Raw genomic sequence first — 18,673 nt, 5'->3', positions numbered from 1 at the left:
ATGTTATGTTACAGCAGTTGGCAAGAAACCATTCTGTCCTGGGCGACCAATACAAATAGACAACAAAATGTTCCTGGTGACTGCTCCATTTTCCTGTGAAATACAGAATTCCTGAACATACGGGAGCTCTAGAGGCCATTAAGTTACCAGAGCAGGATAGTGACCTGAGTCTCATGTCACCTCCTCCATCTGCAGCAGAGTACAGGCTAAGCACCTCAAAGGATTCAGAACAGCCTTCTTGGAAGGTCAGGGTCCCAACCTCAGGGGGAGGAGCTTAGTGGACTGACTCCCAGGTGAACCTCTAAGGAAAGATGCGACAAGGGACCTAGTACAGTCTTGAGGAAGCCAGAGGCAGGGGTCAGGTTATTAGAAATGACCCAAATAATGTGATTTCTAAGGGTTTTTGGTGTTGTCTCCTATGTGCATTCCACTCACAATGTGTCTGACAATGCAACCGGACTCTCCTGAGGAGAGTCAAAAGGCCCATAAGGGGGTGGTAGTACTTGGCCAGGCTGAATGCTTCAAGGGACTCCAACTGTCTCTTATTCTTTCCTAAATCACCTCTTTGTTTTTTTGGCTATTTCCTTTCATATGGAACATGGTTAACTGTTACAATGTCAGTGTATTTATCTGGCACTCCCTCTGATCTAATATTAGTGGCAGTGAATATGCAGGATATGGTGCCACTCTGAGATTAGTTTGTGGTTAATAGCGTTGATACAGAGAATTTAGCAGGAATTGGGGCAGTGATCTGAGGGCATACGATTCCCCTTGATTTTGGATATGGGGATTTGGATATGGGCATCATATTTATAGGTTTAATGACTCATACCAACCTGCCAAAATGTGCAATCAAGGTTATACATCCCTCTGCTTCCTAATACTGGATGCCTTGTGCTGCAGCTCGATTTAGGCTCTTTGCACCTCCACTGTGATTCATATCAAGGTGTATTCAGGGCCTGCACACATGCTGTCAGCATCCTTTCTACTACAGGCTGTACAGCAGCAGGAAAAACAACAGCACCACAACTATATCTGCTCGGTTTGCCAACAGTGATCAGGCAATGTGATATTCAAAGGAGATGGGGCAGCCATACAATTTAAAAAAAGGCTGTAAGACTTTGAACACATCACAGGAGCTGCTGGGACAAAGAGGCAAAAACGTGAAATCAAGGATGTGTGAAAGAAAAAACCCCACAAGTCATCAATAGGAAAAGTTTTTCCATTTAATACTAGACTCTCTCAGGATTGAGATGCAGGCTTTTTATGCAATTACATCCAATGTTAAAATTGGTAATACATAATTTACAAAGATTAACATCAAAACAATGATCTATTTAGATATGCTTTTGTAAAAAGGAAATATATTAGCAGCATTTATTTTCAGCAATCACACAGCCTACACCCATGCAGACTAAGAGTTCATATCTATTTGCAATAACGTAGTGCTTCCTGGTCTTAAAACAGCGATCCTGGTGACACACTGGTCTTCTCATTATTATAAAATAACCAAAAAATAAAAAAAGTCATTAATTTCTACACCAGTAAGAAAAACAATTCTTTGCACTTACCTAACATTTGATTGTCTAAAAAACATTTTGTTTAGTCTTTCAACAAAAGAAAGATAAAATGACAGAGCTAGTGTCTTGCTTCTGTACGCACTTTATTTTTTAAAAAGTTTTTAGTGTTTAACACCGTTTGAGACAATGATTTCTGTTATTAACTAAATGAGACAACCCAAAATTTTGGACATGCGATATTCCTACTACACGCACGAGTATTTTATACTCAGGGTTCCTGGTACTGTACAGTGCTTCTCTACAGTAAGAAAATATTCCAAACTATTTTCTTATTTCTTTTTTTTAATAAAATATTTTTTTCCTCAAAGGGTTTTTTCCTTTCTTTTTTTTCTTTTTAAATCAACACATAAAAGTTAATGGAATGAGTCATGTTCCACTAAGAGTAAAATAATAATTATAATAATAACAAGAATGTACATTAGGACAAGCTTGGTCCATTAAAAAGGAACATGTAACTACCGTATTGCTTTACATCCACGCAGCAGATATATACAACTTGGCACATTAAAAACTGGTTTTTCTTATAAGAACATCTAAAACAGGACTGTATATGCATATGTACGTCTGAAAGACAAAAAAGCAAAGCTATTTTAAAGGGGCAGTGTATGCCTACTGCCCCCTCCCTTTGCCACTAGCAGGGCCTGACCCAGAGACAGATGACAGCTTCACGGCACTGGCTATTGGGGAAGGTTACATGTTGAAATATAGGGGATCCCAGTACAGCACTAGTTTATGGCAAACTATGGCAATCACAATTTCATGCAGTGAAAAGTTAGCGCCTTGGCTGTAGTCTTTGGCAGCAATACTTTCATAACGGCAGAGAGAGGGAGTGGTAAAATACACTGTCTCTTTAAGAGACAGACGTTTTAAGCTGTACAGTTAGAACACAAGAATAGTGTTATTAGTTGATATATTCTACAGTTCACAACAAATACTCGCTCTGAATACTGCTTGACGGTTCATGTAGTGAAGGTTTCTTTTTTTTTCTTCTTTTAACAGATTTTAATTTGCACAACACATTGGACACACAAGAACCACAGCTTATCAAAAAAAACCAACAGCAATGGCGTCGTCAGGATTTGACTCGCTTTATAAAATTTATCTGCAGAAAAAATGTGAAAAATTACACACCCCCATTTCAGGATGTGGAACAACAAGTGCTTCAAACAACCAACTCTCGTTTCACTCTGAGCTGACTGGGGGCTTTTCCTCTCTACAGATCAAAGGAGCATCTGGGCACTGGCCGTTTCACGGTGAACCTTTTATACATCCTGGTACATTTCTTTCCCCTCTGAACTTGTGCAAATCTGAGGCCGCTCCTTTATGGCAGCCTTTATTTTAATCCACTGGGCCTTCACCCTCCCTACAGACTTCATACATTGGTACACACCACTGGCAGTGCCAACAGTATCTTGTACAATCATAGGACGACTGGTCTATATGGGGAATATTCTCATCAGAGTAAATCACACCCTTCTATTTTTCTCCCCTTTTTCCCTCCAAGTGGGGACATTAAGCAAAAATAAATTAAATCTGACCATCTTGGACAAATAATCACAAGGTTTTCTCAGTACCTAACATCAATACAAGGCACGCCCAACAACACACACATCATAAGAGCACTGCAGAGCAAGACAGGGCCACCTGCCTGCTCAGACTTCTAAGTGCTAACTGTATTTATGTCAGTTTTCTTCTACCCTCCTCTTCTTGGTTGGTGTACAGAAAGGAGGGGGCTTCCCCGTCAGTCTCTAGCAGACCTGGTAGTGGACTCCAGATCACAGTCTGTTGTTGGAACATCACTTCCTGAAGCTGCTCTCCAGGATGGTGAGAGTACGCCTCCTCAATTTTCTTCCTGATCCTTCCTCCAGCAGGTAAGTGACATCAATAACTGCAACAGACCACAGGGCTCTTAGTAAGGAGCTGATACAATACAATTCATTGTACCAGATGCTCTAATATTAATCCATGTAACATGACAGAGAAGTGTGGTCTACTGGTCTGAGCACAGAAACTCCTAGGCTTTCATTCTGGTCTTACGTAAACTCTCTCTAAGGCATAGGGCACGTCTCTAAAGAACTGATCCAAAGCCCACTGAAGTCAATAAGAGTCCTTTAATTCACTTCAAAGGGCTTTGGATACAGCCCTCAATCTCGTGCCTTTCTCTCAATCTTCTCATCTGTAAACTAGAGACAATAATAATTAAACTACCTATCTCACTGGAGGGAGGGAGTGAATAATTAGTAATGACAATGGGCTGTGAAAAAGTCCTATATAAATGCCTGTTTCATTATTAACAGGAGATTTCACTCAGATATTTAGTGGGAATTGCAAATGCTTCATAAGTAGGGCCCTACCAAATTCATGGTTCATTTTGATCAATTTCACGGTCATAGGATTTTAAAAATAATCAATTTCATGATTTCAGCTATTTAAATCTGAAATTTCATGGTGTTGTAATTGTAGGAGTCCTGACCAAAAAAGGAGTTGTGTGGAAGTGCGGGTTGCAAGATTATTGTATGGGGGGTTGTGGTACTGCTACCCTTACTTCTGCGCTGCTGCTGGCGACGGCACTGCCTTCAGAGCTGAGCAGGTGGAGAGAGGCAGCTGCTGGCCGGCAGTCCAGTTCTGAAGGCAGAGTCACCACCATCAGCAGTGCATAAGTAAAGATGGCAGGTACGGTCTTGATCACCTTTACTTCTGCGCTGCTGCCTGCAGAGCTGGGCCCTCAGTCAGCAGCTGCCACACTCCGGCCACCCAGCTCTGAAGGCAGCAGCGCAGAAGTAAGGGTAGCATGGTATGGTATTGCCACCCTTACTTCTGTGCTGCTGCTGGCAGGGCGCCACCTTCAGAGCTGGCCACCCGGCCACAGCTGCCACTCTCTGGCCACCCAGCTCTGAAGGCAGTGCAAGAAGTAAGGGTGGCAATGCTACGACTCTCCCTAAAATAACCTTGCGATCCCCCTGCAACTCCCTTTTGGGTCAGGACCCCCAATTTGAGAAACACTGGTTTCCCCTGTGAAATCTGTATAGTATAGGGTAAAAGCACATAAAAGCAGATTTTATGGGGGAAGACAAGATTTCACAGTCTGTGATGTGTTTTTCATGGCTGTGAATTTGGTAGGGCCCTGTTCATAAGAATGGCCCTACTGGGTCAGACCAAGGGTCCATCTAGCCCAGTATCCTGCCTTCCGACTGTGGCCAGTGCCAGGTGCCCCAGAGGGAATGAACAGAACAGGTAATCAAGTGATCCATCCCCTGTCGCTCATTCCCAGCTTCTCGCAAACAGAGGCTAGGGACACCATTCCTGCCCATCCTGGCTAACAGGAAACATTTGTGCAGAGAACACTGGACACAAAATCATGTCCAGTAGCAATGAGTTCAGTTAAAAGCATTTGCTTTACTAATATGCCATGCATGACTCCAAAAACAAACCTAGAGAGGAAATCACTGTATTGCAGTGTACTGACAGAAGGGGTGCTTGCTCACCATTTTTCCCTGGGATTTTCTCTAAGAGGTTGAGCAGGATTTGATTAAGTCTCTCTCTCTGAATATGCCGCCTTTCCTCTGGAGTGCACAGTTGCCTTGTGACAGAGTTACTTTCCTCCACCTTTTTATCATTCTCACAGCCTTCACTAGAGACTGCTTCTCTCTCTGGCTCTTCCAGGCTACGCATCTCATTTGAAGCTTGTTCTTGGCTTGCTAGCACATCCTCAATGAGTGGAAGAGGATCTTCTTCTTGGTTCAGGTCTTTGATCTGTGGCTTTGAGCGGACCGTCTTCCAGGATGATCTAGCAGGGAGAGAGAGGTGTAAAAATCATAGTTTTGGACACACCTGACAGGAAGGTCAATTGTCAATGAGTCAGGAACCCCAGCTGTGGAGTGGCTTACAAATTTTCTATGGTTTGGAGCCAATCATACAGTAGTATCCTTGGAGGGGAAATCTGCAGCCAGACACCATAATTATAAAGCATGAGAGGCAATGCCCATAGCATTAGCTTACCTTGCAAAACTGCAAATGTTATTGCGCATTTCCCGCGTAACTTCTGCATATTTAAAAAATAAAACGTATTTCTCCTCCTACCCTGAAAATTTTTTTTCCAAGTGCTTAAGCTCATGATCCACTGAGAACTTGCTCTCTAATCTTCAACAGTCTTGACTACTGTTTTTAACCCCCCAAATGGCATAAGACTGTGGAATCTCTGAGCCTCATCCTGATGTCAATCTGCATCACCCTCTGCTCAGGGATCTCTAGTGGCTATTCTGCCTTTGCAGTGGTGGGCCCTACGCTCTCCCATGACATGTCTCAAACCGTTTCTGCCCACTTTCAAGAGCACCTAACCCTCATCTCTTTCTGCAAATGTGTTTCAGGAGGATTGCTGCTGGCTCCATATTTATTACCATTCCCCCACACTCGTATCTGTTTGAATTTTGAGCAGGTTGTTTTTTAATTACTTCGCTTTTCTGTTTTTACAGCCTCTCAAGGGTATTGATAGGGCATGGGTGCTTTACAAATAAAAACAACTATCCCATCTCTTTCACTAAAGAACAACTCAGTAGGTAGGACTCACCTGCCTCCATTTCTCTTGTAGTTGTCTGGTACATAATGAGGCTACAACAATAATAAAGGTCACAGTTAAACAAACAAAGCACTAAGCATTGGACAGTATAAAAATATCACAAATTAAATCCAATGTAGAAGGAAGAGCTGGCCTGCCTCATGCATTGGACTTTAGTGGCTGAGGAAAAGGGATTGTGACCCATCATGATAAATACAGGATGCAGGCAGAGAGCTAATCACCCCTTAGCACCAGCCCCTATTACTCCTCTCTCAACACTGTAGCCCTCTAGGTCACCTGGGTAAGTTTCAAAACCAGTGGGATATTTTGCTTTAAAACACTGCTATTCAGAAAGCCTGATTTTCCCTCTGTGGGAATATGGATAGAATCTCTAGATCATATACAAGAGCTCGCTGCTCCTGAGGAGGAGAAACAAGCTCAGCTATGAAAGCTCTGCCAAGTCTGGTGCTTCTGAGCTTGGGGGACTAAGCTGCTGACACTGCTAGAGGTAGGGGTGTGTACAGGGAGCAGCTAGTACTTCCAGGGAGCGGGGTGGTGAGTGAGAGAGACAGGGAAATGTGAAGTTATCAATGCTTGAGATAGGGAGGGGCACCACACTCCATGGTCTGGCAGCTTATCTGGAGTTCTCTTCTTGATAAAAGACATGTAATTTTCAGTGCTGAAGGTCAATGATATGCAATTTGATGGAGTGGAGAGAGAGAAATTTGAAATTACGCCTGTTCTATTGAGAACCGTTGTTTAGGGTTGACTAATCAAAACAACTTTTAGCAGAGCAATGGGCTTGGGATAGTTAGACACAGAATGTGGGACGTGCTTACACTGTAAGCGGCTTGGGACAGGGAGCAAGTCTCTAAATAAATTAATGTTAATAATGTTACTATTAATATTTATGCCCAGGGGTACAAAGCCAGCACAGACAGGGTAACTGTGGGGCTATTTTCTGTGAAGTTCATTGAAATATGAAAATGTTCTGCAACTGCTGAATTGTTGCTTGAGTCAAGGTTCAAGTTTTCTCTAGCCAGGAATGTCTTTGGTGAAAGCAGCACTGGGGTTTCTGTTGGAAACCAGGATGTTCAGCCTTGCACATCTCCATTCGTTCTAAGTGCATTTGAGAATTGGCAATGATCTGCCTGCAATCAATTTTCTTTTCAGATTCTTTTCTGATCAACTTTCTATCCAGTCTGAGTGTAATGTTTACATGTCAGTTCTCCTTGGTTTACCAGGCTTCATTCAGAAGCAGGGAGGCAACAGTTTTCCGAGACTGTGTTCTGTATTATATTAAGAAGCTGAAAGGTCATGAGAAGAGACACTTACTGAGAAGTCTCTCTTGGGTGTGAGTTTCTTGGGGAAGTGGTCAAAGGCATACGGCTTGGTGCAGACAGGATAGCGATTCCGGTGGATTTTATAGAAGAGGTGGGCTGATTTATCAAGGCGGTAATCACAGATATACACATCCTGCTCCTTCACTCCTTTTGGCCTCCCTGCAGTTATAGCAAAAACCAAAGTGCATATAGCATTCCAGGACAAGAACAAACAGCATACACTATGGTAAAGAGATGTATTGTGCGTACTTACACTGAGGTCCCAGCTACACTTGTTCTACTCAATTCAGATTCATAACAAACAGGGGAATCTCTAATTCATTTTAAGAAAGAAACTTCCTTGCTCTAATCCCACTACACACCCATCCACATTTACAATATATGAAAAAAGTAATGAGTAGAAAAGGAAAATGCAAGGAGGTGGGGCTGAGGAGAGCTGATGTGAAGGGTAAAGAGGAGGAAGGGAGCATTCTCTATTGTATGTGGAGAAAGACAAATCCCAATGTGTTTATTTTCTCACCGAGTAAAGCCTGCTTACCTTTACAGTAGGTGTAGAGGTCCAGCACACAGCAAGTCCCCACCACAGCCTCTAAGGGGATAATCTCATACAGTGGCACCCGGAACAGCTCATTGTGATAAAACCTTCGGGAAGGGGAGTGGTGGGTTTCATGTGGACGGAAATAATGATGACCAAATGCAAACCGCTCCTCTCTGTTAAAAGGTGTGAGAGAGAGAGAGAGACTATTTCCCTTGAGCTGTGGTTTTGACTTCACTTTATGCCCTATACTCACCACTCTTTTTGAATTATCTATATTGCCCTTTTAGCATTGGTTATGACCACAGACAAGGTCACACCAATGAGCCTTGTGTTTTCTTGTTTACCCCTTCAGCAAATACCAATAATAATTCCAGTCTGATCTCTAGATCTTGTGTCATAAAAATAACCTTTTCTTTACACTCTTTAAAGAAGACTATTACAAGTTATTCTGTTTTTGGCAGATACCCAAAATGTCTTGAGTGCAGAAGATGCCTTGAACATACTTTTCATTTTTCCAAAGTTTTTCTATGCGGAAGATATCAAGTTTCTCCCTGTTAATGTGGGATAGCAGCCGGTAGGACTGCCGGACAGGGTGCCCATCTGGAGTTCTTCGGCTGTCTCTCATCAGATATACGCAGTCACCTGGCAATAGGCAGAAGAGACACATCCTGTAAAGAATGTCTCATTTGACACAGTGGCCCAAAAACAGAGAAGTGGCTGGTTTAGTTAAAACAATAACATGACACAGCTGCCCCATATTTAATTCTGAAAGAGTAAAATACAACTAATGCAGAGCCAGTGAACAAGGGTCAGATTGCCTTGGTCTTCTTCATGACACATTCTACTAGCAGAGAATGAAACATAACTTGAATTTTATGTCCCCAGCCAAATGTGACGACAGATTCATTGATTCCAAGGCCAGAAGGGACCACTGTGATCAGTGGTTTGACCTCCTGTATAACACAAGTATGGACCTTCTCCAAAGTAATTCCTATAACATATCTTTTTAGAAAAACATCCACTCTTGATTTCAAAATTGTGAGTGATAAAGAATCCACCATGACCCTGGGTAAATGGTTCTAATGGTTAATTACCCTCATTGTCAAACAGTTACTCCTTACAGCCAGTCTGAATTTGTCTAGTTTCAACTTCCAGCCGCTGGATCATGTCATGCCTTTTTCTGCTAGACTGAAGAGCCTATAATTAAATATTTGTTTCCCATGTAGACACTTATAGACTTTACTCAAGTCACCCCTTAATTATCTTTTTGTTAACATAAATAGATTGAGCTCCTGGAATCTCTCACTATAAGGCATGTTTTCTAATCCTTTAATCATTCTCATGGCTCTTCTCTGAACCCTAATTTATTAACATTCTTCTTGAATTGTGGGCACCAGGAATGGACAAAGTACTTCAGCAATGGTCACACAAGCGCCAAATACAGAGATAAAATAACCTTTCTAGTCCTACTTGAGATTCTCCGATTTATTCAACCAAGGATCGTATTAGCCCTTTTGGTCACAGCGTTGTACTGGGAGATCATGTTCAGCTGATTATCCATCATGACCCCCAAATCTTTTTCAGTCACTGCTTCCAAGGATAGAGTCCCCCATCCTGTAAGTATAGCCTATGTTTTTTGTTCCTAGATGTATACATTTAGCCATATTAAAAACACATATTTTGTCTTGCACCCAGTTTACCAAGAGATACATGGTGCTCTGAATCAGCTACCTGTCCTCTTTATTATTTACAACTCCCCTAATTTTTATGTTATCTGCAAACTTTATAGTGAGGATTTTATATTTTCTACCAAGTCATTGATAAAAGCATAGGGACAAGAACCAATCCCAAATCAAGAAACACACCTGACCGATGAAGATTCCCTGTTAAGTTTTTAATCCACTTAATATGTACCATGTTAATTTAATCTAGTTTTTTAATCAAAACATTATGTAGCACCAACTCAAACACCTTACAGAAGTCTAAGTATATTATGTTAACGCTATTACCTCTATCAACTAAACGTGTAAACTTATCAAAAGAAGATATCAAGTTAGTTTGACACAATCTACTTTCCATATACTCATGTTGATTTACATTAATTACATTATTCTCTTTAAATTCTTTTTTAATTGAGCCCTGTATCAGGCGCTTCGCTGTCTTGCCAGGGATTGATGTCCGGCTGACAGGCCTATAATTACCTGGGTCATCCTGTTTATCCTGATACAACTGATCAGTTAAACTGATACAACATTAGCTTTTATCCAGTCTTCGGGAACTTTCCTGATGCTCCAAAACTTATTGAAAAATCAACATTAATGGTCCAGTGAGCTCCTAAACCAGCTCTGTTAAAATACTTGGATGCAAGTTATCTGGAACTGCTGATTTTAAAATGTTTAACTTCAGTAGCTTCTGTTTGACAATAATGTGCTATCACCACATGATGAGACTATATCATGTTTTTTCCCCATATTTAATTCTGAAAGAGTAAAATACAACTAATGCAGAGCCAGTGAACAAGGGTCAGATTGCCTTGGTCTTCTTCATGACACATTCTATCAGAACAGAAATATTTATTGAACCCTTCTGTATTATTAATGATTATTCTATCATTTCTATCTAGTAATGGATCAATACCATTGTCAGTATTCTTTTTGTTCCTATATATTAAAAAATCCCTTCTCCTTATCGTCCTTAACTCTGCTGGCCATAGATTTCTATCTGTGTCCCTCTGCTTCCCTTATCAATTTTCTACAATTCTGAACTCCTGATTTATTTTCATTACTATCAACTTCCCCTTTTTTCCAATTTTATATCTATAATCTATCTATAAAAAAACAGCTGCCTTCACTCCCTTCTAAACCAGATTGTTTTTTATAATCAGCACAGCCTTCTTCCTCAATTGTGTTTTATTGGGGATCTAGTAAGGAGTTCTTAAATGATTCCCAATTATCAGTCTCATTTTTCTGATTAAATTCTTCCTCCCAGCTGATTGAGCTCATAACTGTTTTCAGCTTTGTGAAATTCGCCCCATTAAAGTACCAAGTATATATATTACTTGTGCGCTTTATTCTGCTTTCACATTATAAATGCAACCAAGTCATGGTCATGTGCACCTAAGCTACTATTAATTATTAGCTCAGTTATCAGTTCTTCTTTATCTGTTAGGACAAGGTCTAATAAAGAGTTCCTCCCTGTTGTCTACAACATTTGAGAAAATAAAAATAAATTATCATAGGGGGTAGGACTGACCACAAAAGAGGATTTGGCTAGTAAAACGTTATTCAAATTTGTAATCATAACTGTAATGTTCTCTAGACTACCTAGAGAACAGATAATTGATGAGAAAGTAGATCATTGATCCAAAAAGCACTAAGCTCTGACTACTCTCAGAACTCTAACAGGAGTAAAGCTCCTGAGAGATGCATGCAGCTCAGGGGAAATGGATTAAAGAGGGCCAAGCAAAGGGAACATTCTTGAGAATTGTGACTCTTTGCTCAGTGTAACCATGGGACAGTTCCATGAACTTCTGCTTGTTCTTTACCAATGAAAGGAAGAAACAGTAGGGAAGTGAGTGTGGCCCAGAACTCAGAGCAAGCGAGAATGCTAGAGAAATGCACAGCGTCATTCAAAATGCCACAGGATTTAATGTGCAATATTTTAAAAGATATTTCCAACTGTATTTGAATCCATTCACAATGAATGAAAAGCTGTGAAAGCCCCAGGAGAGCAAGTTCTTCAGCCCAAGACAATTAGTGGTTCTGTGTGTGGCCCTGCAAAGCTGAACCCTTTTTACATGCAGACAGAAACTGGTGTTTGTTTGCAAAACCCACTATCCATTTGTATTCTCCCCACAGACTGATATAATCTGGGATGGGAAAAAATAGCTTTTTCAGCTAATTTCTCCGACTTCAGTTCAGAGTAGGTTCAGCCTGTGCCTTGGTTACTTCCAAAGCTTCACACAAGAGATGCCCGACAACTAGGGCTGTAGTCTGAGAAGTCAAGTTCCATGAAGACCTGAAAGATTTCAGGATCCCTGGGCCTTTTCAGTCAATTTTAGGATTAAAATTAAAAAAAAAAGTTAAATAGATCATTAAAAAAATGTAAAAAGTTAAATAGATCATTTGTCAAATTTGTACATATTAAAAAGGGGCTCTGAGACTCCTCCTCCCAAATCTATTTCAGGGATTTACACTGCTGCCCATCACCGTAGTAACTAAGATATATATATATATATATATATATATATATATATATATATATATATACACACACACACACACTGCAATATGTCAAGAAATGATAGACATAAAAATGAAAGCTCTCTTTTCCTGTGTAGCCCTGACATATGCCCTGCTGCCATAGGCCTCTCTTTAAACCCTTTGGCACATGGAGTTAAGGGCTTTTCTTCAGGGAACACCACCTTTTCCTGTTAAAAGGCCTGAGAGGCAAACCTTCCATGCTGAGAGAGGCTACCCAGCTGAACACTGGGAAGCAAATGAGAATGTTTAAAAGCTTTGACATATTAAATTAATAAAGTTTCAGCTTTTAAAGACAGAGAAGCAACTTTAGTCCCCTCTGCCACCCACAGGGAGAGAGTAGAACAACTCCAGCATCTACTGTACATGACTCTCACCTCTTAGAGCATCCTGAAGTAGAAACATGACCAGATCGGTGGCGGGGAGAGCTGTGGCTCAAATGCATTTCCTCACTGACCTCTGGACACAGGGAGAGCTTGTCTGCAAAGCCAGGGCTCAGATGACTAAGTTCTAAGCATATTTTCAATTGGACCCAAAATTCAAAGCATATTTTCAATTCACCCAAAATTAATTTTAAACATAAAAAAGAAGCTTACAAGAAGTGGAAGGTTGGACATATGACCAGGGAAGAGTATAAAAATATTGCTCGGGCATGTAGGAATGATATCAGGAGGGCCAAATCGCACCTGGAGCTGCACCTAGCAAGAGATGTCAAGAGTAACAAGAAGGGTTTCTTCAGGTATGTTGGCAACAAGAAGAAAGCCAAGGAAAGTGTGGGCCCCTTACTGAATGAGGGAGGCAACCTAGTGACAGAGGATGTGGAAAAAGCTAATGTACTCAATGCTTTTTTTGCCTCTGTCTTCACTAACAAGGTCAGCACCCAGACTGCTGCGCTGGGCATCACAAAATGGGGAAGAGATGGCCAGCCCTCTGTGGAGATAGAGGTGGTTAGGGACTATTTAGAAAAGCTGGACGTGCACAAGTCCATGGGGCTGGACGAGTTACATCTGAGAGTGCTGAAGGAATTGGCGGCTGTGATTGCAGAGCCATTGGCCATTATCTTTGAAAACTCGTGGCGAACGGGGGAAGTCCCGAATGACTGGAAAAAGGCTAATGTAGTGCCAATCTTTAAAAAAGGGAAGGAGGAGGATTCTGGGAACTACAGGCCAGTCAGCCTCACCTCAGTCCCTGGAAAAATCATGGAGCAGGTCCTCAAAGAATCAATCCTGAAGCACTTGCATGAGAGGAAAGTGATCAGGAACAGCCAGCATGGATTCACCAAGGGAAGGTCATGCCTGACTAATCTAATCGCCTTTTATGATGAGATTACTGGTTCTGTGGATGAAGGGAAAGCAGTGGATGTATTGTTTCTTGACTTTAGCAAAGCTTTTGACACGGTCTCCCACAGTATTCTTGTCAGCAAGTTAAAGAAGTATGGGCTGGATGAATGCACTATAAGGTGGGTAGAAAGCTGGCTAGATTGTCGGGCTCAACGGGTAGTGATCAATGGCTCCATGTCTAGTTGGCAGCCGGTGTCAAGTGGAGTGCCCCAGGGGTCAGTCCTGGGGCCGGTTTTGTTCAATATCTTCATAAATGATCTGGAGGATGGTGTAGATTGCACTCTCAGCAAATTTGCGGATGATACTAAACTGGGAGGAGTGGTAGATACGCTGGAGGGGAGGGATAGGATACAGAAGGACCTAGACAAATTGGAGGATTGGGCCAAAAGAAATCTGATGAGGTTCAATAAGGATAAGTGCAGGGTCCTGCACTTAGGACGGAAAAATCCAATGCACCGCTACAGACTAGGGGCCGAATGGCTAGGCAGCAGTTCTGCGGAAAAGGACCTAGGGGTGACAGTGGATGAGAAGCTGGATATGAGTCAGCAGTGTGCCCTTGTTGCCAAGAAGGCCAATGGCATTTTGGGATGTATAAGTAGGGGCATAGCGAACAGATTGAGGGACGTGATCATTCCCCTCTATTCGACATTGGTGAGGCTTCATCTGGAGTACTGTGTCCAGTTTTGGGCCCCACACTACAAGGATGTGGATAAATTGGAGAGAGTCCAGCGATGGGCAACAAAAATGATTAGGGGTCTAGAACACATGACTTATGAGGAGAGTCTGAGGGAGCTGCAGAAGAGAAGAATGAGGGGGGATTTGATAGCTGCTTTCAACTACCTGAAAGGGGGTTCCAAAGAGGATGGCTCTAGACTGTTCTCAATGGTAGCAGATGACAGAACGAGGAGTAATGGTCTCAAGTTGCAGTGGGGGAGGTTTAGATTGAATATTAGGAAAAACTTTTTCACTATGAGGGTGGTGAAACACTGGAATGCGTTACCTAGGGAGGTGGTAGAATCTCCTTCCTTAGAGGTTTTAAGGTCAGGCTTGACAAAGCCCTGGCTGGGATGATTGAACTGGGAATTGGTCCTGCTTCGAGCAGGGGGTTGGACTAGATGACCTTCTGGGGTCCCTTCCAACCCTGATATTCTATGATTCTACTCATAGATGAAACAGGAATAACTCCCCCTCAGCCCTGAAAGGCAGTTTGCAGCTGTGAGAGTGCAAGGGGACAGCTTCTGTGCCACTGTTCTTGCTCCCTGGGGTGTCCCAAGAGCTGTGCAAATCTCAGGCCATTGGTGAATTTATGGTATGGAAGTTTCTGTTCATTCTACAGAGTACAACTCCAATTGCAGAGTTTCCTAGCTCTGTATGTTGGAAAATCTGTGCCGTGCTGTTATTCTGACAGCTCTGTATTGAATGGGTGGTTCAAGATTGGTTCAGTACATTAATAAGACTCTGGGTGTTAAAAAAAGACAAAAAACTAGCTGAAACAGAGAAGAAAGAGAAGGAACAAACCTAGAAGCCCAATCAGCAACCCAATGACAGAAACCAAAACATAAAGAGGAAACCAAATGTCTTTGGTGTGGCCAAGATGGTTGCTGCAGAGGGATTCTAAGAAAGGCTGAGGAAATGAGCATTCCAGAGTCCCACACAAAGGATGGAGAAGGCACTGCTCCTGGTCTCCTGAAAAGTCTCCCATCCCCCCACACCCCTTAATAAACATACCAACTGGTTTTTAACTCATTCTTGATCAGTTCTCTTTATATTGTATGGATCTCTTTCTAACCTTGTCTGTATCTGTGGGGTGAAATTAAGAAAAAGAAAAATTCAGGTTCAATATCAGGAAAAGTCTCCTGACAGAGACCTCTATGAGATCTGACCCCTACAGGGCTTGGGGCTTTGAAACAATTACTAGAAGTATACACTGTGAGGAGCAGAGGAGGGGATGGATGATCTAATAGGTCTTTTCCGTGTCCAGCGTATATGGTCCTATGATCTATTCAGCTTGGTACCAAAGTGCGTCTGAGCCCATGCCTTCCTTCTTGGACTTGCTCTTTCCTGTTAACTCCCAGCAGCTGCCTCAGTTTTCTCTCTTTGGCCAGAAGGAAGCTCGTGCCTCTGCTAAAGAAACGTAATGCCTACCCATCAATCAGTCTGTATCATCTCAGCCTCCTCACTATGTGTCACCTGTGTAATAGCTAAGAGCATGATTTCATATTCATATGAAAGATGCATATATTTGAATCAAGGTCAAACCAGAGTGTTCTTTGTATCTTCCTTTCTGATGGAAATCACAGCAGTCACAGAGAATGCACACACCTTGGCGCAGCAACAGGTCATCCCGTAACAGACAGATGAAATAAACACAGCCAGGCTGGGCATAATGGGGACGAGGAATCATGGGGACCTCCTGGCAAAAGAAAGAAATGAACTGGTGAGATGGGGTGACCCTTTCATTACATCATTTACAATCTGTCCAGCACCGGGGCAGAGGCCAACCATATATGCTGCACTTTTGGACATGCTCAGTAGAGCTGGACACAGAATAAGAATTAATATTTAACAGAATTAAAGAGGACTCAAGGAGATTGTAATGTAAAGCTGGAGAGCCTCAGGTGCGCATTTCCTTTCATGTTTGAGCTGTCAAAAGCTCTGGGCCTCACAATTCTATACTGGCCTAACCAGACTCTTCTGCCTTGGAAAAAGGGGAAACTCTTCTGTGCAGTTTCTCTTTTCCTTGGGTAGGAGATGTAGGATTCTGGCTACTAACCTGCTCCCAACTTGATTATTGTTGCAGTTGATAAAACCTGGCATGCGTTGCTTCAGAAGCTTGCTTTCTGCCTTTGCTAGCCCAAGAGAGAGAACTGTGAACTGATCCCACACTATTTGCAGGCCAGCACAAAGCTGAGAGCAACAAGAGTTAATTCTTTATTAACTCCATAGATTAGTTACACTCTGGCTAATTGGCACATGCAATAATTTAAATGCAAGAAGTATTACAGTTTGTGATTGTTACATCAGAGCAAGAGCAACTGAAAATAGTTTACCCTGTCCACGGATCGAGGGTCACACTGTTCACACAAGTAGTGTTCAACATCAGAATTTACACCCATGCAATCGCAGTGCTGCCAAACCTACAAAGAAATCCCGATTAGGAAGACATGGATTATAATTTGTAAATAAAACACATCTCCTCATGAGACAGATTAAGAGAGCATAAGAACAAGCAACCAAAAAGAAATGCAGGGCTTTCTGTGAAATATTTCACATATTGTCAGATAAAAGATAATAAGATCCGTATGCTGTGGTTTTTATTAATCATTGCTGAAGTTTTAACGTCTCGAAATAAATGTATTGCTGGCTGTTTCATAAGTGTTAGCTCCTATCTCTAGTCATTTTATTTGCATTTCCTGTGTGGAAACAGCAGTGCTAAATTCTCTTTGGAGAGAAAAGGGAGATCTGGAAGTGGGACTCTGCCGTATCAGCTGTGTGAAAGCTGTGGATATAGTAACTATTCACCATGGGGAAGGTGGAGCTGGACACTCCCTCTCCCTTTTGTTCCCCCTCACCATGCACTTGTCACACTGGATCATGAGTCCTTCGTCTTTGTAAAGGCCACAGATGCAGCGGATTACATCCTCATCTTTCTCATGCCCATTCTCCTTCTCACAGATGGACGTCTCACTGCTGTCGGCTTCGCTTGCTGTCTCCCCCACAATCTCATCGATCTGGGCAGAAGCTTCATGGCGAGCATTGTAATATGCCTTCCGTAGTCGGCACACGTCACGTCCAATTGGAGACTTCCTGCCATAGTATTTCTGAATACAAACAAAAGAAGCAACTCACTCTTCTAAACACCCCCTACCTTGGGCACATTCATCCACTCTGCCCACTTCAGCGTGCATTCTTGGGAGATGGCCTGCTCTGCTAGCCTCATGTACCTCTGGGGTAGATATATTCACTCTACCTACTGCCATATGTTTCTGGGTCAGATGTCCCTGCCCAGCCAGCTCTTGTGTACCTCTGGGGCCTGCCCCATATGACTTAGAGGCAGGTGCGTGTGCCCTGGCTATCCCTGAATGCCCCTGAAGTACAAGTTAATTCCCTTGAGAAGCACCCTGGTCTCTTCAGGCTGGAAAGATGCACACTATTCACAAGCCTTTACTTTGTTGGCACCATGCAGCTGGAACAAGTTGAGAGAGCAGGGTGAAGGGAACAAGTTACCAGTGTCATCTCTCTGCACTCACTTGCCTTGTCAGAGGAGAGTTATATGACTCTCTCTCTCTCTGTTGCAAGAACCTCTGTTGCCATGACCATTAATTCAGGCCACACCCACAGTGCCTGTGCTGTAGCTTTACGGCTTGGCATCCTCACCTCAGCATTCCGGAAGACCTTCAGCATGTCCCCATCAAAAGCTTCCACAGTTTTATAATACCCAGTCAAGATCTGCTTCTCAATGGTGGCAAGGTCCAAGGGGTCAGAGATCTTCTCATAGTAATCTGCATTTCTAAAAGAGGAGGGAATCTATAGTGTCATTTTCACCAACACGTCAAAGATGCACAAACCGGTTAGAATAAAATTACAGATTGGTCTGAGAAGCAAGAACTTACTTTTTCTTTGGAGGAAGGTTCAGCAGTGGAGCTGCGAGAGCCTGCCTGGAAGAGTCTGTAAAGGAAGCACAGAGTTGAACAGTGCTTTGCCATATCAGAATTAAACAAGAGATGTAAACAGTGAACTCAGTCTAAAGAGAGCCCCTTTTTCACCCTCAGACACAGGGAACAGGAATTGTTGGATATTTTAAGGAACTGGCTGTTGGGTACTCTTTATGTGTACAGCACTGAAGATCAGTTCACACTGCAGCAGCATCTTGCACACTGAATCATAGAGCTGAATCTATACAAAATAACTTTTGTAGGACAGCCCCACCTGTGGTAGCAGGAGAAGAGATTGTGGGAAATGGAGGGTGGAGCTGGCGGTAGGATCAGGGGCAATGGAGAAGGGGTTGTTTGAAGTCCTGAAATAAATATATTCTTCTTTAATACATTATGCTCTGAT

General features: G+C 42.4%; 1 protein-coding gene across 3 annotated transcripts in view; it reads right to left on the bottom strand.

Annotated features, from left to right (window-relative positions):
• Nucleotides 1–1,201: 1,201 nt before the first annotated feature.
• ASH1L (ASH1 like histone lysine methyltransferase) overlaps nucleotides 1,202–18,673 on the bottom strand; it is a 155,310-nt gene continuing 137,838 nt past the window's right edge. For all 3 annotated transcript variants that reach the window (XM_073323624.1, XM_073323625.1, XM_073323626.1), the window contains 11 exons: nucleotides 18,229–18,283; nucleotides 17,993–18,125; nucleotides 17,188–17,436; nucleotides 16,666–16,752; nucleotides 15,938–16,028; nucleotides 8,520–8,658; nucleotides 8,017–8,189; nucleotides 7,471–7,637; nucleotides 6,148–6,188; nucleotides 5,066–5,367; nucleotides 1,202–3,468 (listed from right to left, as the gene is read on the bottom strand). In XM_073323624.1, the coding sequence (XP_073179725.1) occupies nucleotides 3,377–3,468; nucleotides 5,066–5,367; nucleotides 6,148–6,188; nucleotides 7,471–7,637; nucleotides 8,017–8,189; nucleotides 8,520–8,658; nucleotides 15,938–16,028; nucleotides 16,666–16,752; nucleotides 17,188–17,436; nucleotides 17,993–18,125; nucleotides 18,229–18,283 (1,529 nt within the window). In that variant the 3' untranslated portion in view covers nucleotides 1,202–3,376. The remainder of the gene's footprint in view (nucleotides 3,469–5,065; nucleotides 5,368–6,147; nucleotides 6,189–7,470; nucleotides 7,638–8,016; nucleotides 8,190–8,519; nucleotides 8,659–15,937; nucleotides 16,029–16,665; nucleotides 16,753–17,187; nucleotides 17,437–17,992; nucleotides 18,126–18,228; nucleotides 18,284–18,673) is intronic.

The sequence above is a fragment of the Lepidochelys kempii genome, chromosome 24, assembly GCF_965140265.1.
Source record: "Lepidochelys kempii isolate rLepKem1 chromosome 24, rLepKem1.hap2, whole genome shotgun sequence".
In the NCBI taxonomy this organism is placed as follows: domain Eukaryota; kingdom Metazoa; phylum Chordata; order Testudines; family Cheloniidae; genus Lepidochelys; species Lepidochelys kempii.
The sequence above is the reverse complement of the archived record's forward strand: the minus strand, read 5'-3'. Positions and strand labels throughout refer to the sequence as shown.